Source organism: Aspergillus costaricaensis, assembly GCF_003184835.1.
Source record: "Aspergillus costaricaensis CBS 115574 unplaced genomic scaffold BO79scaffold_1, whole genome shotgun sequence".
NCBI classification, from domain to species: Eukaryota; Fungi; Ascomycota; class Eurotiomycetes; order Eurotiales; family Aspergillaceae; genus Aspergillus; species Aspergillus costaricensis.
The window spans coordinates 1,395,724-1,416,126 of NW_020291801.1; the positions used below are offsets into that span (position 1 = coordinate 1,395,724).

The 20,403-nt window shown below is 50.3% G+C and overlaps 7 protein-coding genes across 7 annotated transcripts; 1 reads left to right on the plus strand and 6 right to left on the minus strand.

Moving 5' to 3' along the window:
- Window positions 1–337: 337 nt before the first annotated feature.
- BO79DRAFT_234188 (uncharacterized protein) lies at window positions 338–1,981 on the minus strand. The gene is made up of 3 exons (XM_025684351.1): window positions 1,711–1,981; window positions 1,366–1,657; window positions 338–1,307 (listed from the first exon to the last, which is right to left on the minus strand). The coding sequence occupies exons 1-3, from the start codon at window positions 1,856–1,858 to the stop codon at window positions 581–583; spliced, it is 1,167 nt and encodes a 388-aa protein (XP_025545321.1). The 5' UTR covers window positions 1,859–1,981; the 3' UTR covers window positions 338–580.
- A 152-nt stretch (window positions 1,982–2,133) lies between these two features.
- On the plus strand, window positions 2,134–3,398 carry BO79DRAFT_3399 (proteasome regulatory particle base subunit RPN10). The gene is made up of 4 exons (XM_025689097.1): window positions 2,134–2,304; window positions 2,361–2,399; window positions 2,463–2,682; window positions 2,767–3,398. Exons 1-4 carry the CDS (start codon window positions 2,279–2,281, stop codon window positions 3,310–3,312), a joined length of 831 nt encoding a protein of 276 aa, XP_025545322.1. The 5' UTR covers window positions 2,134–2,278; the 3' UTR covers window positions 3,313–3,398.
- A 248-nt stretch (window positions 3,399–3,646) lies between these two features.
- Window positions 3,647–4,536, minus strand: BO79DRAFT_163313 (trafficking protein particle complex subunit 4). The gene is made up of 3 exons (XM_025679124.1): window positions 4,360–4,536; window positions 4,177–4,299; window positions 3,647–4,076 (listed from the first exon to the last, which is right to left on the minus strand). Coding segments are annotated over exons 1-3 (549 nt in total). The 5' UTR covers window positions 4,362–4,536; the 3' UTR covers window positions 3,647–3,652.
- A 475-nt stretch (window positions 4,537–5,011) lies between these two features.
- On the minus strand, window positions 5,012–5,913 carry BO79DRAFT_261642 (putative O-methyltransferase). The gene is made up of 3 exons (XM_025686511.1): window positions 5,891–5,913; window positions 5,143–5,814; window positions 5,012–5,073 (listed from the first exon to the last, which is right to left on the minus strand). Exons 1-3 carry the CDS (start codon window positions 5,906–5,908, stop codon window positions 5,035–5,037), a joined length of 729 nt encoding a protein of 242 aa, XP_025545324.1. The 5' UTR covers window positions 5,909–5,913; the 3' UTR covers window positions 5,012–5,034.
- Window positions 5,914–6,527: 614 nt separating this feature from the next.
- BO79DRAFT_185077 (isocitrate lyase/PEP mutase family protein) lies at window positions 6,528–7,948 on the minus strand. The gene is made up of 3 exons (XM_025680370.1): window positions 7,355–7,948; window positions 6,803–7,284; window positions 6,528–6,750 (listed from the first exon to the last, which is right to left on the minus strand). Exons 1-3 carry the CDS (start codon window positions 7,830–7,832, stop codon window positions 6,688–6,690), a joined length of 1,023 nt encoding a protein of 340 aa, XP_025545325.1. The 5' UTR covers window positions 7,833–7,948; the 3' UTR covers window positions 6,528–6,687.
- A 1,929-nt stretch (window positions 7,949–9,877) lies between these two features.
- Window positions 9,878–11,665, minus strand: BO79DRAFT_206207 (putative C2H2 finger domain protein). The gene has a single exon (XM_025681929.1). The coding sequence runs from the start codon at window positions 11,583–11,585 to the stop codon at window positions 10,218–10,220; it is 1,368 nt and encodes a 455-aa protein (XP_025545326.1). The 5' UTR covers window positions 11,586–11,665; the 3' UTR covers window positions 9,878–10,217.
- A 2,985-nt stretch (window positions 11,666–14,650) lies between these two features.
- Window positions 14,651–19,580, minus strand: BO79DRAFT_185084 (pleiotropic drug resistance family ABC transporter; the record flags this gene model as incomplete). The annotated part of the gene is made up of 5 exons (XM_025680371.1): window positions 14,651–15,235; window positions 15,290–15,753; window positions 15,803–17,296; window positions 17,402–18,914; window positions 19,003–19,580. The coding sequence occupies 5 exons, from the start codon at window positions 19,578–19,580 to the stop codon at window positions 14,812–14,814; spliced, it is 4,473 nt and encodes a 1,490-aa protein (XP_025545327.1). The 3' UTR covers window positions 14,651–14,811.
- Between the last annotated feature and the right edge of the window lie 823 nt (window positions 19,581–20,403).

A 20,403-nucleotide genomic window follows, 5' to 3' on the forward strand; every position in this document is an offset into this window, starting at 1 on the left:
CCAATGTAATCAGTATTTGAAAAGTGAGATTCACTTGAGGACGTTTCTCCAGTTAGTATTTGTTGGTCTCTAATGCTAGCTAGCAACAATCTTAATCATGATCATTACGGTGTACGCATAGTACTCTTTATGAACATTAAAACTGATCATATGGAGAACCTTATCTGCAATTGCTCCCAGTTCTATTACACTACTTTGGTTATCAAGGATAGTATGTAGTACTGCTACTATAGCCCGTGGAGGCTGCTTTGCTCTGCCTGCCAAAGTTACGAGCAAGATCAATAAAGATGGGAATGTTTCGAATACTCGAAAGAAAGGCCACTTGATTTCGGTGATAGTTAATCAATAAGCGGCAGAATCATGAAAGAGAAACGAATTCACAAAAACTAGTATGGTCAGAAAAAGACCTGATTGGGAAAAAGGCAGGACAAAACTCCAATTGTACACCAGTTATCCCTTCCATATTATGATCCCGTCCAGAGATAATACACCCCTTTACTCCATGTCCCTCCAATTAAGGCAATGAATGAAACAAAACATGCTAACTTGAAAGGGTTGATTTAAGTTGAGGATACAGCGCTTATGCGCGTTTCCGAAGGACTCTACGAGCTGCAGTTGGAGCTGCTTCACCACCGGCAGGAGTGGGAGCTCTTTTGCTGGTAGCGGAAGTTGTGTTTCTCTTTGCGGTGGCGGAGGTTGCTTGGCTCCGGGCGACTGTTGTCTTCTTCGTGGTGGCGCTTGAAGTCGATGCCGTCGTTGCCTTCCGGGCACCGGCACCTGTCCTTGTTGGCTTGGCAACGGTTGTTCCGGAGGATGCGGACGATGACACACTGCCTCTGCGTTCGAGCTGGCGAGTTGCTGGCCTTGGCAGTGGTGAGCGCGTAGTTTTGCTAGTAGCCGTGGCGGCTCGGCTGGCGGGTCTCTTGGCCTGTGATGGGGGCCTGTTGTCCTTGATCGAGGTGGATGTATTCTTGACTGGCCGGATGCGAGGGTTGTCTCCCAGTGCGGGAATGCTAGCTGATGTGGATTTGAGTGGGCTGATGGGTTTCAGAGGTGACATGGGTCTGGCAAGGTAGGAAGAGTTCGTGGGCTTCTCGGGTGAGGCGCGTAGCGGCGAGTGTGGATATGTTCTAGAGTTGGACGTCTTGGGAGAGAGAATTCTGTAGTCTGCACCCCTCATCTCCTGGGAAACAACACGCGAAGTACCAGCAGCGGCACCAGGTCCACGTCTCTTGGGGTTCTTGAGGACATCGAGCTGTTCGCCAGCTGCAGGGGCGTTTTCCTTGTCGGAATAGATTTCTCCGTGGCTGGAGGGTCGAGTCAGCTAAGCTCAACAATACACAGTTGTGCATGTTCAGGCCGTACCTTTGCTTCTTGACTCTGCGGGCACTGGGGCTAGCAGCAGAGGCCTTGCGCACATTGGGGCTAACAGAAACGGTTCTAAAACTCCTTGACGCCTTGGCTGGGCTGAGGAGTTTCCGTGGAGAGAGATTCGCTTGTTGGGCCCGGATAGAGGCCATGTGTTTCTCCAGCAGCTCACCCATTGTCGCCTTACGAAGAGCAACGGGAATCCGATTCACGCGTCTTTCAATCCGTGCTCGAAGGTCGTTCGCTTGGAGGGCATACTGTGCGCGAAGTTTGCGGGCGCGCTCGGTGACTGTGGTCATGTTAGTGGGACTGCAAAGTAAGCGAGGTATCGAGAGAGCGCACGTTCGAGCTGCAAGTTGTCAATTAAAGCTTGCTTTTGTCTGCGGGTAATTCGAAGCTTCTTCCGAGGAGGGCTGTTCTCAGGTGTCCTTGCTTCGTCATTGTGGGACGCGTCTTCGGGAGACTTGCGTTTGGAAGAGAGTGAAGTCATTGGGCGCAATCGTGAGTAGTCGAGGTGGGTGGTGAGCAACAGCAATAAAAGGAGTAATAGGTGAGCTGGATTGCGTATAATGTGTTGTGTGGAGGAGTTGGGGCGGAAGGGATGGAAGTCGAGAGACGGAGGGGAGCGCGTTGGAGTGAGTTCTGGAGGAAAGCGGATGGCGGAGAGGATAAACAAGCGCTGACTTAATTCGTGGTTAGCTCCGATCGGGACGGTGTGACATCTGCGTCCTCAGCAGCAGCAGCTCCATCATCATCCCTCCTCCGCCAACCTCCATCATCCACTTACCCCCATCGCTTTCCTTGCTCCCACGCTCCGAACATATACTTCTCAGAAATTCTTGCTTCTTTCCAAATTTGATTGATCATACACATACATTTCTAGCATCGACCCCGCCAGTCTCCTTCCAAGATGTCGCTCGAAGCTACCATGATCATGTCCGTTTAGCCACCTTCATCCAAGCTCTGTGCGCACCTACTAACGCCATCTACAGTGTCGACAATAGCGAAAGCAGCAGAAATGGCGATTATACGTAAGTTGCCTGTTCTGAGCTACTCAGAATCGACCGCCTGGTTCCGTTTCTAACAGCTACCAGCTCGACACGATGGCAAGCTCAGATCGACGCCGTGAGCGTCATTCACACCACTAAGATGCGCGTGCACCCTCAGTCTGCTGTCGGCCTTATGAGCATGGGTGGAAAGGGTCCCGAAGTCCTTTCGACATTTACCACCGACTTTGGTGGTATCTTGGCCGGTCTGCATCGCACGAAGATCCATGGCACTGCCCACCTTAGCTCCAGTATACAAGTGGCCGGTGTATGTTTTCAAACTACTCATCATCTCTCTCTTTAGATACTGTACTATCCGTGAGATTGATTGCTAACCTGGTGATTGGTGCAGCTTGCCCTCAAACACCGCTCCGAGAAGTCCCAGAGACAGCGCATCATCGTGTTCTCCTGCTCTCCCATTGAAGAAGACGAGAAGACATTAGTGAAACTGGCCAAGAAGATGAAGAAGAACAATGTGTCCATCGATGTGATTGCCTTCGGAGATCTGGAGTCCGATCAGACCAAGAAACTGGAGGCATTCGTTGAGAACGTCAAGGGTGGCGACGGCTCTAACCTCGCCATCATTCCCCCGGGCCCCAACTTGCTGAGTGAGGAGCTTCAGGTCACTCCCATCCTCGGTGGGGACAGTTCCGGTGCCGATGGTGCAGGTCCTGAAGGTGGTGATGGTGGCTTTGGATTCGAGGATGCGGCTGAGAACGACCCCGAACTGGCATTCGCCCTCCGTCTATCTCTGGAAGAGGAGAAGAACCGGCAAGAAAAGGAGAAGCGGGACCGGGAGGAGCAAGAGCGCAAGGCCAACTTGGACAACATTCCCGAGGAGGGCTCCAGCGGGAGCAAAGACAAGAAAGAGGATGGTGACAAGATGGACACTGCTTAATGTGGAGACCAGAACAACCTCCTGGATGATTTGATGCATACCCGGCGTTTTTAGTGTACTTTCGTTTTCTTGCTGTAATTGTAGAAAGCGGTTGGTTCTCCGGCAACTCGCTTTTGAAACGGATGCGATCTAATATGCAGATCTATCGCCATCGTAACTTGTTGTTGTTCCATGATACAAACTATGACGCCCAGATATCAAACATGTCCATGCATGCAACCGCAAAACCAAAAGCAAAATTATAGAAACAAAGAAAAGACATCACTCACAACCCCACCACCACCACCACTACATCGCAACCTCAATAATAAAACCCACCCAGCCCATCCCATCCCATCAATCAAGTCCTCCCCCTCAACCAACCCTGCAAATTCCGATCAAACGCCTCACACCTCACGGGCATTTCCAACTGATAGAACGGATTCTTCATAACAAAATCCGCATACAACTCATATATCTTCTTCATAACCACCTCGATATTCGCCATCAGCGGATCCGTAAACAAGAGGAACTTGGTGCCCGTCAACGTCTGGAAACACGTTAATCGGAACTTGTCCGTTTCTAGACACTCGAGACCCGTCGCGGGTACTCCGGGGTTCGGGTACGAGTATGAAGCTGTAGAAGATGTAGGGGTTGATGATGTGGCGGAGGGAGAAACGACATTGTTGGGGGAGGGTGTGGTCGCGGTGGTGGGTGTTGTTGCGAGTGCTGCGGCGGGGGCGAGGGGGAGCTTGGGGGTGATGGAGCGGGTGATGGCGTGGACACTGTATAATCAATGAGAAGAGATGCTTAGTAGGTGACTCTTATGAGAACCTATGTGTAGTAAGGAGGATGTAGCTGTTGGATTGGTTGGTGTGTACGTACCCGTGAAACGTGCCCGCCAGGACGAGGTAGTCGTTTGTCGAGAGCTTGCGCAATCCTGGCTGGAATTCGCGCTGATAGACTAGCCCGCCAGCTTTGTTGATTATTATGAGGGAGAATACAGCCCTATATGGGGATTGTTAGGAGTTGGGTCTTTGCTGGAGTGGGTTTTTGGTTGCGACGTACATTGCGGAGGAGGGGGCTCGTGATGGTGATTATAGGTGTTGGGGTCGGACAAGTGTTGTTGTCCTTTCTGAGCAGGGCGTCAGGATGTTGGCGCATGCAGCATCACTTGGTTTTGAGTGTTGTTGGTAGATATGGTGATGGTAGAGGGGGATTGTTTGTGTGTGTTTGCGCATTCACATCGTAATTGTTGTTGGTGTCATCATAGCATGGGCGTCTTTGCCGGAGACATTGCGGAGTGCGCTCGCTGCTTGCTGGTTGAGTTGTCTATACTGCACCTAGTTGTTCAGGGTGGTTGTGTCTTCACCGCCCTGAGGTAGGGGGTGTCAGCCAATAGTGTGCTTGTGTTCATACATTGCTGTCGAGTTTTAGATGGCGGTATTGTTCTCGCTGCTAAACGAGGGAGAAAGACATTCTGGAGTTACATTTCTTGTGGGCTTGTTTTCTAGCTGTTACGGATATAGTGGTGTACTAGTACATCTACTTCGAAAATCGAGAAAATATGCCAGTAATATCAGTAACTCGAATTTGCAAGATCAACCTGCTATCTTACCGGATGATATCAAGCTTCAAAAACAACGCGGCATACAAAAACTGACATACACGAAACTAAATCTTAACGCTCATTATCATGATTACCAGTATAATATTCCCTCTCAAACCCAGACTTATACCCCTTCAAGGAGCCGCCACAACAGTAGAGACCTCCACCATATTCTGCAGTCCTAATTAGCCAACATCCACAACCCAAGCAGCGCAACAACACAAGAACTGGATCAAACTTACCGGTCTCCTCTCAACAATATGCTCCGACTGCACCGACTTCGTCACATACTTCACGGATCCCTCCCCACCTCGTCCCCCAGCTCTCAAATACTCCAAATAATCCGGCGCTCCCGGAATATCCGTGTTATCAGCAATAACACTCGATCCGACTCTAAAGAGGCCCAAATCCTCACACAGCTTCAAATCACTTAGGTAGAACTTCTCCCAGTGGTCAAAGAAAGCCATATCGACTCCTCCCTTCACAATCTTGCCCTCCTCAACCAGCTTCGCCAATGACTCTGACGCAGGCCCCACCATCACATGCACAATGTCCTCGACGCCTGCCACGCGGATTATGTCCCTCGCTACGCTCGCCACCTCCTCGCTGACCTCGAAGGTGTAGACGTGCAGCCCCTCGGCGAAGGGACCGTGCAGGTCGCGGAGAATGGCAGCCCATGCGACGGCGGAGCACCCGATGTAGGTGCCGAATTCGATGACAACTTTGGGTGGGGTGTCCATGGACATGAGGGCTTCTTTGGCGACGTTGAGCTTGGCTTGTTTGAAGTTCATGAGGCGTGCGGTGCGGCTGAAGAGGTCGAGGGCTTGGTATACGGCCCAGGGGTTGTTGTTTAGGGCATCGCTGGGCTGGGAGAGGATGTAGTCCCGGGCCAATTGGGCGTTGGTTTGGAGGATCTGGTGTAGATACGTATTAGATTGGAGGGGATTGTAGAAGGGTTGAGGCAGGCTTTGCTTGTTTTTGGGGACTTACGGTGTCTTGGGAGGCCATTGTTGTGTTTGAGGAAATAGTAGGTTGTAGTTTGGTTGTTGAAGGTAGGATGTTATAGTAGTAGATGAATGTCAAGTACTGTGAAAGTAACTTCTGGGTCAGGGGATGAGAATAGATGTAACTGTTTGGAGTAGGAGATCTTCAAATGAAACACCTATGTCTGTTGATTTTGAGCATCTCGAGGACCGGTGCTGGCAGTGGGTATTTATACCATAATGCTGCTACGTTCATCGTAGAGAACCACTATTTCCTCAGTAGGAGTGAGTCCACTTTACCATCTCTACACTGCTGCGCCACTACATCTCCGATTTTATCTCCGATTGTATCATCGCCTCGGAGGGGTTCAAGACTTTTGTGGATACCATCGGTCAGTAGATATAGCCATAGGGCTGGCTGGTCGGCTGAACGCCTCAGGCCGAGCATTTGTCGAGCCGAAGCCTAATCTGTACGTGGTATTTAAAGCCGAGCATCCGGTCTCAAACGCCCTTTACGGATCTGAACGCCGAGTGGCTTAAAGCCGAGGTGGGCCATCAGCCCCGCCAGCAGTTGAGGATTCAACCGCATCAAACTTTTGGCTTGACATGAATATGGGTCATTCGCGTGTATGTGCTGTTCGGATGATATCATATATCAGTGCTATTCCCTAATTCATTGTTTTGTAGTATTCGCGCTGAGCTAGGCAAGAGTCCGGGTCATCGATATTCAGAGTGCATGTCCGCGGAGCCAACTTCGGGAAATTCAGCCAGGCAAGTTCCCATTTGATGTAGGTGGTGTCATGATCAAGCAGCTTTGGGAGGGTTTGTGAGACCTTCCTCATCATACTCATATCTTGACTCCAAATCCTATGTGAAAAGATCAGCATACGAGCCCGCAAGCTAGTGATACTAAACTTACCCAATACTTGTTGAACCCAACACCCTCACAGACATCACAGTACCCAAGTATCATAGGTGGAGCCCCAGTCATTAGACTGCGCTTTAGTCCATCCAAAGCCTCCCGAATGCTCTTAAGCCTTGCAGCTACCAGCGTCCAGGGGTATGCGACAGCTGCAAACCCCAACTCTGCTAGCTCCTTAGCAGATAAGTTCTCTGACTTTCCGCCCTCAATTATATTAGCAAGCAAAGGGATATCCAGTTCCTCTGCGCACTTCCTCATAGCTTCTTTGTCAGGTAACGCCTCAACAAAGACGCCATCTGCTCCTAAGCGCTTGAACTCTTTCGCCCGAGTCATCGCTTCGTCCCACCCGTGGATCAATGAATCCGTCCTTGCCAAGATAAAAATATCCCGTCCCTGATTACGTGCATCAACAGCAGCCTGTATCCTCGCGTAGGCTTCGCCTCGAGATACAACCGATTTACCCTTTGTGTGGCCGCATCCTGTACACAGCTTCCGTTAGTCTTGACCCTGTTTATCATGAAGACGCATCTCCAAAGAACCAATGCATACTCTTCGGCCATGTCTGATCCTCAATCATCACGCCCGCTGCACCCGCCGCAGCAAAACACTCCACAGTGCGTCGCACATTCATAGGACTCCCGTACCCGGTGTCTCCATCCACCATAATAGGTATACTCGTCACACGAACTATTTCCTGGATTCGGGCGGACATTTCTCCCATGGCGATGTACCCGGTATCCGGGAGACCATGAGAGGCTGCCACTGCGAATCCGGAAATGAATATCATAGGGAAGCCAGCTTCCTCTATCAGTCGTGCAGAAAGGCCGTCGTAGCCACAGGGATGGGCTATGATTTTGGTAGGATCTTGGTGAGCTTCTAGCCACATTGTACGTAGACTAGAGGTCTGTGCAGATGGGATTTTGCCGCGGACATTCTTGAGTGTCAATGTGGTGGTATTATTGTGTGTTTCAATGTGATCGGAGGGGTCGAATTGGAACGGGTATGGAGTGGGGTTTTGCGAAGCCATATTGGAATAGAGATTGAGTTAGGCTGCTTGAAAGGCCTTTAGGATTGAATGTGTGCTAAGAGGGATAATCTTCACGGATAGTATGATTTGCATTTACTGCAGAATGTTGGTTAAGTGGTGGCCGAGTAGTAATGTGCAAGAGATAGCCGGGAGACTGGAACCCCGCGTTGACATTGAAATCCCCGCACGCGTCATAGCCTGCCCGCCAGAGTATTCGATGGCTGGTTTCTGCCAACAGTCAACACGAGGAATATAGTACCCAGTCCTCACTACATGGATATCAAAGCAGTAACGGCACAGATCTGGACTGCAATTGATAAGATTCCGTGGAAATATTCTTCTGTGTATCACGAATACGCTCTTACAATTTACTAGCGAGACTATTGCCTTAACCCAATGTCCAAAAGCAAGCCAGGGTCTGACCAGCATTGATGGGCTAGCTACATTACCGTTACAATAAAGCTTCCATGACTCCTGGTGTCTAGGCAACAATCCGATCCTGTCTGTTTTCGGTACAACTCTCTGCTGCTCTGGAAGCAAGATGCCTAAGCCCTGTTGGTTCCAACTGCATATTCAATGGCTGTCAGAAATATATTGGCCACCGCTGCGCCCCAGAATAGCAATTGGGAAGATCGGCATTGTTCTCGACACGAGCCTATAAATCTGTGACATCACTATCATCGCGCTGCTCGGTACCGCTTCCAAAGAAGTCCCGGGCGTCTAAACAAGAGCATGGAGTATACACCCAGCGAGGGCCGGAAATAGAAATGAAAAAGTACACAAAGAAAGAAGGGCACTCCTTACAGGAGAAGGATGAAGCGCGCGCGTCAGTCTGGACAACTGTTTACGTACTGCGAGTCAACCCGGATACAATCCGACCACATGGCGCGAGGATTCCAGAACCCTGTTCAGCTGTTATCAAAACAAGAGGGAACGCAAGGAAGCAAACAAATTCCACGAGCGACTCAATATGCATTACGACCTGATTACATACACTAGTCTAACGCTAGAACGGTCCCCGTTTATTCCAATTTACAGATTACAACGGAAAACAGTCAATTGATGCTCCCATCCAGTCCAGATGAAGGTGCATGCAGCTGACCCGCCGATCTGTATGCGAACTAAAATCTCACCCACCAGCCAGTCCCAGCTGAATTCTGATACACTAGTCTAGCTCAGCCGGCCGGCGGATAGGTTCTGGGCGGCCGATACATACTTTTAGACGCACAGAGGGAGGTCCACTCAGATACGTACGTGTTTGTAAGTGGATATTCTGTTTGCCGATCAATCTCGGTGATTTTCAAACTGTGTCCGGAGTACCTCCAGGACTAACGCATTGCATTACACTATCGGGCGCATCTCTAGAACCGGTATACATGCCTACCGAGCATATCAGGAATGCGCCATGGGCCTGCACCATTGACGACCAAAAGCCACGAAGGTGTCAGCATGTATCTAGGACGAACTATCGTTTCAGGTAGTAGGCCCGTGGCATGATCCTGTGTACCCGTCGATCTGGGATTCAAGGAATTGGACTAGACTAGAAGGAAAGAAGGAAGGAAGAGAGAAAGGGGTCAGCTACGTACGTCAGTCAGTTCAGTACTATACTGATCGGATGGGCAACTCTTGTTATGGGGCGCCGGGGGTACCCGTGCCACGTGGAACGTTTCACTCCCTTTCGGGGACCATATTGCTTGTGGATTTGCAGTTATCTGGTATTGGGGGCTATGCTGACATGCACCGGACGATGCTAGTTTAGTGTTTAGGAATGATTGGTGAGGGGGTCTCTGGAGATGTGAGGCGAGCTGAATCGGTTGGCCGATCTAACCGTCGCTGCGGCTGAGGGTAAATTACTCACTTCTGTGTTCGACTGCGGAGTACCTGTCGAGTATTATCTTATGGGAGGAGATTTACTCTCTGGATAATAAGTACCAAATACTAGTATCCTATGCAGTATAGTGGTAGTAATGAATATGTATCATCGCATTCTCTATTCGTCATGAACTCCTCATGCTAGAATAATGCCGAAAACCAAAACCATGTAGCTCAGCAGTCCCTTGCTCCTTTCTCTCGATATGTATGGGGTATTGTGCAAAACCAGGGGAAACCTCAAAAGGGTCCAATAAACATGACATAAACATAGTGAATACAGGATATCAGTCATCAATCATCATCTCAGTCAGTCCGCGCACATTGATGTGCAGAATCCAAAACCCGTCCGAGAGTATTAAAAGGAAGTAGCAGAATAAAACAAAGGAAATAGGAACGAAATAAAGAAGAAGCCCAGAACTAGAAATCAAAAGGCTAGAGAAGAGAAAGAGGAAGGCGGGGAGGGGCAGCAGTTGGATACTTTGGGAGGAAGCAGTAGTAGCCTTCACTTCAACTTCACTTCTCGCAAAGGCCGACCAACTTCCACTGCCCATCCACTTGCCGAATGATGTCTTCTTCAATTGCCCACTGACGCAGGAAAGTATCTTCGGCTTCATATTGCGCGTCACCTTTCTCGTAGTGACGGCCAACATGCTCCATTCGATCATTCCATTCGAGGAAATGCTGTCCACAGAAGCCACAGGCGCTCTGGGTAGGTGGTTTGCGTTGCTCATGCCAGCAGCGAGCCCGAACAGCTTCCAGGGTCAGCTCGAAATCATCGCGTTCTTTCTCAGTTTTAGGCTTTTTGCTGTTGCGCCCGACCCAGGGAGCGTGCATGCGTCGCTGGTGTTGAGTGAAGAGATCCTTTCGGTTGAAGTCGTTAACGAGATGTGTCTCGTTAAAAGAGGCACAACTGTTGTTCGCGTCCTGACCTTTATTCTTGCTGAGGTTGTCCAGACTGCAGCGTCCGACATCACAACGGTAGAATCCAGGTTGGATGTGCTGCGAGGTCACATGGCGCTTCCACTCGTTCTTCGAAACGAAGGTACTCTGGCATCCATAGTGGGAGAAACTGCAGATGAACACCCGGCTGGTCTTTGTACCATCCTTCTTACCGCTGGTCTTGGTAGAGGCCCGAGCTGCGGAGGTAGGTCTTGCTTTGGTGGACGGTTTGCGAGGTCGCTTCTTGCTGATGCGGCCTGTGTTCGTGCTAGATAGCTTCGGCGCCTTGAACTGATTGCCGGAAGAGCTGCAGGCTTCTTGCTGAATCGTGGTCTCTGCGTATTGGCAACTCTTGATGTCACAGGAATTTTCAAATTCATCGTGTTGGGGAGGGCTGTTATAGCAAAAGGTTCCGCCCATAACATGCTCCGAGTCTGTCTCAAGTTTGACGATAGGGTCGGGGTCGGGATATACTTGGGAAGGCGCCACCAGACTGTCAACGTCTGTTAGGGCAGATGGGGAAGAACAAGATCCGAACCCCAGTGGCGGGAGTGCGACTTCATCGCAGGTGTAGGGAGGAGACATATAGCATCCCATGCTGAACCAACTCGAACTTCCGGTGGCGAGACTGTCTTTTGATTCTGGACTAGAGACGAGTTCATTGCTCCAAGGTGAGCCGAAATCAGAAGAAGCAGCAGCAGTCAATGAGTCGGTGTTGTGAGGTAAGACCGGCTCATTTGACCACGACATGGATGGGGCGATGTAAGGGTTCTTCATAGGTAGGTCGACAGGAGAGAGATGGAACTGGAAGCTTGAAGGGCGTTGAATAGTCGTGGGGTCCGAATAAGGCTCGTACTGACAGGGAAACAGTTCATAATCCTGGGCCAGATCGTCCTTGGAGGATGTATGCGGGAGGTCTGAGAAGGGTTGGAAGTGGGCCATTATGTATAAGCTGCGATGTTGTGCTTGCTTTCCAGGGATCCAAAGCTATGCCAGCTGAAAAGTCGCTGCTTTATAGCAACAGAAACCAGAAGCAGTACCTCTTCAGCTGGGGGTGCCATGGTTATGTACTGGCCTACGAGGGCGGTACACGCGATGGGTCACTGCGAACCGAGAGGAGCGTGGAGTCAAGGCCATTGTTGAGCCGCATCGACTGAACAGACTGAGCCATTATTTGTCGAGAGCATCAGGTTGGAGTGCACCTTGGGAAGCCGGAGTAGTGCGCCCCTGCAGCGACGGCCGACAATCTTCTAGGCCGGGGCGTCTGGATGTCAACCTACTCGAATCGGCCAGTCAAAATTCGCGATTTTGGGCGAGGTCCCCCTTTTTCGGTTTTTCCTTTTTTTTTTATTTTTCCAATTTTCTGCATTTTATTTTACGATACTTGATGCAATTTAATTTTCCTTACTTCCAGGTGGGTATTCGATTCCGCCGTGGAAGGTTTGAATGGCATCGTCGTAAGACGGCGCCTCTGGGCTGCAAGGATGGTGGCCCTCGTGTTTGGGGATTGACAGAACGGCGGCATCCACCAGAGGAAATGATCGATCTGGGCCAAAGGTTAGGCCTGTCTCCAGGCCTCTCCGACCGTCCGATCCCCCGAGAGAGCCGCAAAGACGGTGAGTGCGCCAACATTACATGCGCGCTTGAAATTGTCTTTTTGCCAGTCTCTGGCGTCAGACTATTTCCACACCCTCGTGGCTTCCAGCCCAATTTCACGCATCCACATTCCATCGTCTGATTGGCCTTGCTGCCCTCTTGTCTCTTGCCCAACACACCCAGAGAAGGCAGTTCAGCCTCAATGATAGGCAGTGTTGGAGTTAATACTGCATTAGTCGGGCAACGGAGGGAACCACTAACCACCACAGGGTTTAGGGGGCCAAACTAATACGGGGCCGCCGCGGGTCAACTTAGCGAGGCGTTATCATCGAGCTCGTCTGATTGTGAACCAACATTCCGAGTCATTCGCTGCATCGTCATCCTCGCTCTAATTTGGTGTCGTGGTGCAAGGATTCTCAATCAGGTAATGGTCGACGATTAGCGGAATCCTGATCTGTCCATAGTTGGTTGCCTCTTGCCCAGTTGTTGACCTTTTCCAGGGCACGGTTTGGCCCTGTCGCCCATGCCCGCACGGCACTAAGCCCGCGCCACGCTGTTCCCCGACACGCTTCTGGAATGGTGCACCGAGAACTCAGGAAAAATGTCGATGAGTCTTAACTGTTAACTGCTGATCGGGGAAGACACCTGCGGATAGCCCCTGGGGTGCCACCCGCCTAGGATACCCGCTTAGAGTCTGACAGCTCATACCGTTAGTAGTATCTGGTGGTGTCTCTCGTTAGCACCTTGGTCATCCTCCGACCTGGGATTCGTTATCGTCGCTTTGATGGTAACGTATCACTGAAAGAGTGTCGACCCACTTCCTACCACCCCTTTCCTGTCCATTATCTGCTGGACTACGGTCGTTAATGGGGATGTACGGACTACGGAGCAATGTGCATCTTGTGGACGCAGCTGCTTGAGTCCACTTAGTGCCTATTTTTGGGGGCCGGAAAAAATCTACTATGACACCGCTTGATGATCATGGGAGTACTTAATCTCTCATAGGACAGTTCGTTAAGGAAGAAATTAAACATCGACGATTATGGATACACTACTTTGGTACTACGGGGTAGGTTTGATCGAGTCATAGGCCGATCTTGTTATGAGCACCAATTACTGGCCAAGGCACAGTTGACTAAACAAGTTAACAATGCCATGTCGCATCAGACTTGATCCTGGCGATTAGTTCGAAAATCGTTTGCTGTCATCCCCGTCAAAACTCTCAGGCCAGCGTATCGGGCCTGGACAAAGTCGCGCTACACTCTGGCATGCTGGACAACCAACATCGGACACACACACACACACACACACACACACACACACACCAAGCGGGATGGTCGTGTGGCTGAGGCGCGTTGGCTGTGCCTCGAATCTGCCTTACTCTTTCGTGAAATTGATTCGACGTCCACCCATCTGCCATGAAGTCTTGCGAGGCTTCTTTCCATCGAACCCCGGTTTCCGACAGCATTGCCAAGTGGTCAAGACTTCTCTACCTTCCCGCTCATGGGCAGCGACAATGATAACATCGATTCTTTCGATGACTAGTCTACTAATGCGGAAGGGGTAATAAGTGCGAATCCCCGACCATGACTGCAGCTCTCTCGCAGCTAGCAAGCGTGGTCGGAAGCTTCCGGGAAATTAATCCAGAGAGCCACATGATCGCGCGGTTAACTCCAGAAGTCAATGGAGTAGTTACTCTGACTGTAACTCTTACTCAATTGAGCGGACTAAACTAATTAACTAACTAACCACCACAAGTAATCCACTCTGACTCCGACACTGAGTGACACGGATGAACATCCCTGCTCCTGGAAAGCTCAATCAGTAACAATCCCGTAAGGTAATGTATCGCCCGGAATCTTTGCCTGGTGCGACGGTAATGTTATGCATTTCAACCATTCCCCGGGGAGGCGCTTTTTTTTTCTTCCCTCTCTTTCCCAACCGGGAATATCCCTCCATCGATCTATCAGTTATATTCATTCAGCGCGCCCGGGCGAACATCCTTCCCATGATATGTTTTGTTTTGGTCTGGTCTGGCCTGGTCTCGGTCTGCATCTCACTCAACGCCCACACACCCGCCCGGGCTGCGCTCTGCGCTGCAGGCGCGGGCCCTCGGCTCGCCGCATGCGTGTGCACCACAGCCCCAGTGACGCCCTGGTGCCCTCACATGTATCATGCGGGAATATCTATGTACTCTGTGAATGACATCATGGGCATGGCAAAGCCACAATGTAGAGTTTTGTGCGATGGTGCACAATGTGCCTTGTTGGGGTATTGTTGTATTGCTTGCGTCTAGACTCTGGTGGATGTTACCCTGGGAGTTATCTATATGTGTAAGAGTGTGAAAGTATGAGAATATGATAGTGTGGTATTCGTACTACCTCGTAGATAACATATTCTGAAGATTACCGATGACTTTCCGACATTTGAAGGAGCTAAGACTAGTAATCATGCTAGCAAAATACCCCATATCTACTCTACTCCATAGTAAGATGATCTAGCTCTGCCATACTGACCCTGACTTCTTTGTCCCCTGAGATCTTAGATCCTTATTTCCTCTCCCTCCAGCAGCCTACTCGTCCTTCTCCTTAACAGACTTCTTCTTCGGCACGCGCACCAGCCAGTACAAGAAAACTGCTGCGATGGCGTTAAACACAATGAACGCGAAGAGAATACCCACATTACGCCACCGGTCCGAGTAGCTCATGCTCAGCGCGCTTAGATACTGGTCGGTCTTCGAGATCGAACACACGAGGCATTCGGTGTTGTCTTCGGGATTGAGGAGCGTTGCTTGGTAATTGCGAACGTATGTGTCTAGATAACTGGAGCAATTTTGTCCCGTTGGAGGTGGGATATGCAGCAGCTCTATATCGGAGCATTCGACGTCGTTTCCTGCGATGCCTACACTCAAGACAGAGGATACCAGGTAGGTGAAGGGTGAGACCCGGTACATGAAGATCCAGAAGCGAGGAAGGGCAGATGGGGTGGCCAGGACGCTAGATTCACAATGGTCAGTCTTCCTCACAGACAAACGATGCAGTATGACTTACCCGTTAAAGATCAGGCAGAACGAGAACAGAAGTTGGGCGACGTTGCTACCTGTATCCGGTTGCTCGATGCCGGCGATGACCATGGAACTAAATGTTGAGGTGAACACCATGAAGATCAGGACGAGAAGAAACATGGTTCCACCTCTTTCGGTGACCGAGTCCGTTGGAATGGCGTTGCGGTATAGGCCAATTGGATAGTACCAGCAGAAGTACGCCGGAACTGCCATCAGTATGTTCCAGGGCAACTCAACCAGAATACTGGCTAGCATGAACGCTACCCAAGAATATGTTTTGGAAGGTCTTTCGCGAACTTCATACAAAGCTCGCTGCCTTGCGAAATATGGCATCATCTGTTGCACCAAGTTGGGAAAGATGACCAATAGCATGAAAATAGCGAACATCTCGTTCTGCAATCCTTGAAGACTGTTCGGCTCTCGCCAAAACGTAAAGCCAATAAAGATCGGCTATGGTGACCTGTTAGCTCCGCATACCGTGAGGACACGAGATACTTACTGGGATAACGCACATGGCAGCCTTGGAGTAGATGTATGAAGGACTACGCCAATATTGTTGGAACATCCGCTGCAGGCAAAGGACAAACTGCGCCCAAAGAGGCATGGCAAACGCTCCATATCCCACCATTCGAGGAGGGGGTGGCCGTTGCAGTAGTTCCTGCTTCATCTCAGCAAGGTCTAGGCGTACCTGAGCGCGCTCAGGACTTTGATTCCACACCTCCGTCCAATCGCGGTCAGCATGGGATCCTGGGGCAGCTCCGATTACTTCCAACATCCACTCGGCAGGGTTAGCGTTGGGCGGACATTTCACAGAGCCCTTCGCCTCGAAGTACCTTATCAAGGTCTCCATATTCTGGCCAAGCTCTCCAAAGTACACCGTCTTACCACCTTTTGCTAGAAACAACAGCCGATCAAACTGCTGCATGAGGATCGCTGATGGTTGATGAATGGTACATAAAATCGCTTGCCCGTGATCTGCTAGCTTTCGCATGAGGGAGCAGATAGACCATGCAGTTTGACTGTCAAGTCCCGAGGTGGGCTCATCAAAGAACAGAAGAAGGTCAGGCTTGGCCGCGATCTCTACTCCGATCGTCAACCTTTTCCTCTGTTCAACGTTCAACCCCTCACCCAAAACCCCGACAATGGCTTCTGCGTAAGCTTCCATGTTGAGCATTTTGATTACCTCCTCCACGTACGCAAGCTTTTCTTTTCGCGGTGTCGTAGCTGGCTGACGAAGCAGTGCGCTGAAAACAAGGGCTTCCCGCACCGTGGTTGTTTCCAAGTGCAAATCCTGCTGTTGGACGTAACCAGTCTTTCTCTGGAAAGAATCATCCCGCATCCTTCCATCAATTAGCATATCCCCAGTAACCACTCCCATGGTTACCCGATTGGCTAATACATCGAGGAGAGATGTCTTCCCGGCTCCAGTTACACCCATCAAGGCAGTCAAAGTGCCTGGTTTAACCCATCCATCCACATGATCTAAAATCCTGCGTGGCTTCCCTTTGACCTTGATATCGTAGCAGACATCTTGCCAGTGAAAGATGGATGTTTGTTTGACAATTGCGGCTGTATGGTCAACATTCTCGCCATCGACAGCGTACTTTTCTGAAGTCGGGTAGCTTTCCACATCACCGACACCAGGGATTCGTCTTGCAAATGCAGGGATCTTCCCGCGAGGAAATACCAGGATCTCGCCTTTCGAAGGCTTCGCGCGGACCAGCTCACTGCTAATTATGTACAGTGCGAGGGAGAAGAACAGGAAGCCCAAGAGAATGCCATAGTTGCGCCAGAGGTGCGATTTGTAGTATTGGAAAGAAACGTTCAGGTATCTGTCGCCATCAATGTAGTCTTGACCGGCTACGGCACCATTCTGGCTGCAGATCTTGGAGCTAATAGGAGCATTTTCGTAGCCTGGACCCGAAGGTACATATACTGCGCACGGGAAGCGACGCTCACTGAATTCGTTAATCATGAGAGACTCGAAAGCATACTACTTCACTGTTAGCGATGGTCATAGCGCTCGAGTAGTGCTGATGTCGAATTGCAAGCAAGGTATGGGTGTTGTATCATTGTCCAGCTATATGGGCGCACTTACAGCTATTGGGTCCAAGTAATTCAACCATCGAAACCATGGATGCATATTGCGGACCGGAATCGTGAAACCCGTATATATCACGAGAATCAGCATGAATATCGAGGAAGGTACCATGGCCTGGGCCATAGATCGCGAAATCGCTCCCGTCCAGCGGAAGATGTTAGACATGGTCAAAGTAGTTGTCACGGAGAATAGGTAGAACACGAAAAAGTGCCCAGGGGTACGGCGTAAATTAGACATGAAATAGAGAAATAGATTGAATACCACTGAGACGATCGCTTTCGAGGGGAGATCAACAATCATGGAGCTGATTGCCTCTGCCGATGGATGATAGAGAGCATACTTATCATGCTTCTCCACTATGGGTCGTTGCTGCCATAGAGTGAGGATCTCGAGCGCGCTTGCAAATCCGTTCAACAATATTGCAAAGAAGATCAGTGCTCCTCGTTGGAAAAAGCTATCTGTCGTTGGTCCAAGGTTGTAGAACACGCTGGAGATAACCAAGGCCATGACACTATTTCCGATAACACCAGCCAAGGTCATACTCATGTCACCCTTGAGACGCTGAAAGCCCCTACGAAGACACAGCCGAACTTGCATAGGGTATGATAGCGTGTAGGGTGATTTGGCCCGTGTCCTTTTGGCCTTTTCAGCCGCGCGAGAGCGGTTGAATTCTTTCAACTTTTCACCTCCTAGAGGGAACTCATGCTGAAAAGCCTCAATGTCAGCGAGCAGCTGCCTTCTCTCAGCGCTCGCTCTCCATCGCGCAGCAAACTCATCAGGGGTGCGAGGTACCAAGCGCTCATGGCCTTTGCGGACCTTTCTTTCCGTTGGACTGGTCAGGGAAGTCAGGAAATCGGCAGTGGTTTGTCTGTCTGGACAGTCAAATCCCATTTCAATAAAGAATTGCCTGGCATCCCCGGAGCGCCCGAAATATATTTGCCGACCTTCATAGAGAACAATGACCTTATCAAATATATCATAGATGGCTTGGCTGGCTTGGTAGATTGCCACAATTGCGGTAGACCCTGTATAATCCGTGGAAAGCCGCAACTTCCGGACAAACTCCAAGGCCGTTGAGCTATCCAGACCGCGCGTACTATTGTCCCAACATTGCAAAGGACAACCACACAGTATAGTCTCAGCTATACTGACACGCTTTCTTTCCCCTCCAGACACTCCCCGGATGTACTCATTACCCACCCGCGTGTTTATGGTGTGGCTCAGACCCAACATTGCCATAACAACATCGCGCATATGGGTTGCGTACTGCTCTCTGGTAACTCCCGGGAACCTGTTGGATGGTGCACGAGCATGCGCCGCAAAGTGCAACGTATCCCCTACCGAGAGTTGAGGGAAGTGAATTTCGGTCTCTGCTTGGTAAATGACTTCACCCCGGAAACGGCTATGCATTTCATCCCAGGATATACCCTGATACTGAATGTCGGTTCCGTGGTCGAGCCATAAGCCGTGAGTCTCGCCTGCGATAGTCTTGAGGAAGGTTGAGCAACCACTATAAGTATCATCCGTTAGCAACATGGATTGCATAGAAATCGACACGGTGTACGTGAGGGGCTGCAAAGCAGCACTGCTTGAATTACCTTCCAGGTCGACCAAGAACAACCAGCAGCTCTCCGCTGTGGACGAATCCCTCGAAGTTACGAAGAATATCAATCCTGACTTTCTTCCCATAACCGAGCTTTTCGCGAAACCAACCAAATCCTTTCAGCCACATATTTGCGACATTTGCCTGGTAATCAGCAGCGGTTCCGTAGCCGAAGACGTTCATGTTCCGGAAGGAGACACCGGCTGTGCGGCGAGGATAGCGATCTGGATCACGCGAGGTAATCCTGAGCAAGTTTTTCGTCCATTTTTGCGAGTTGAACTGCTCCGAATTGGGGTTCAGCTCGGGGTCGCTAGTAGGATCTAGGAAGGTATTTGTTCCCTCGCCGATGCCGCTCTTGCTAGATAAGTGTGAAAGGCTACGCGCCAGTGCAGTTATCGCCTGCTGATCTTCCCTTCTGATGCTGTCTTCCGATTCTAAGCAAGCGGAATCTGAGCTCTCCGTCTGCCCCCCGGAGGTGAAGGCCGCGCGCATCGAACTTTCCAGCTCCGAGCCCACCGCAGCGGTGATAGCTCGGGTCCCAAAGGGTGCAGGGGGTGCTGGCTGGTTAGCCATGACAAATGTCAACAATCTGGGGTTACGCAATTCATATTAGGGCACCAGAAAGGCAAATGAGCAACGGTAAGACAAGACACAGAGATGCAGGAGGCACAATCAACAACAAAAGAGAAGGGCAGGAAGGAAAGAAGGGGCGAGGGGATGAGTCCAAGGTGGTCAGAAATAATCAAAGGGGTCCCAAAGTTTCAGTGATTCAATAAGGTTCGTTACCTGGTACATTGTCGATGGTCTCGAAACCCGGAAGACGGAAAGCCAGCATCCGAATTCACATGGCGTCAGGCTCAAAGAGCTACCTGATCCTTGTCTGGTGATGCAGGCCCGTATCCGCTGAAAGTTAGTATGTTGAGCATTCAGGTACACACGGACTCTCCTTTCCTTCCCCTGATCAAGATCAACCCTATGCTGTTGAACTGTTCTACTACGACGTCATGATCATCTCCTATCCATGATGAGCTCATGAACAGAAACAAGGGCATATATGAGGTAGCTTGTGAATGACTCGTCGGAGATGTTCCAAATTACAAAAGAAGGTATCTTTCCGGTTCCATCATCAAGTCGTATTCATCATCAACCTCCATTCGGTCATCGTTCATTATCTCGGCGTCACTTCCGCGGAAGGTTCTCAACGCCGGTCCTGATTGGATGCGTATTGGATGCGTATCTTCGGGTGCTTTTTAGCTCTGCATCCGCCAAACCCCACCGTTACCCCGGATCTAAACCCTTCCGAGCTGTCAGATTAGTTACCACGGATGATGGTGAGCCACTGCCACCCTACCATAACACTAGCCCCTGTAAATGGGACAATGAATTCTGGATCGCT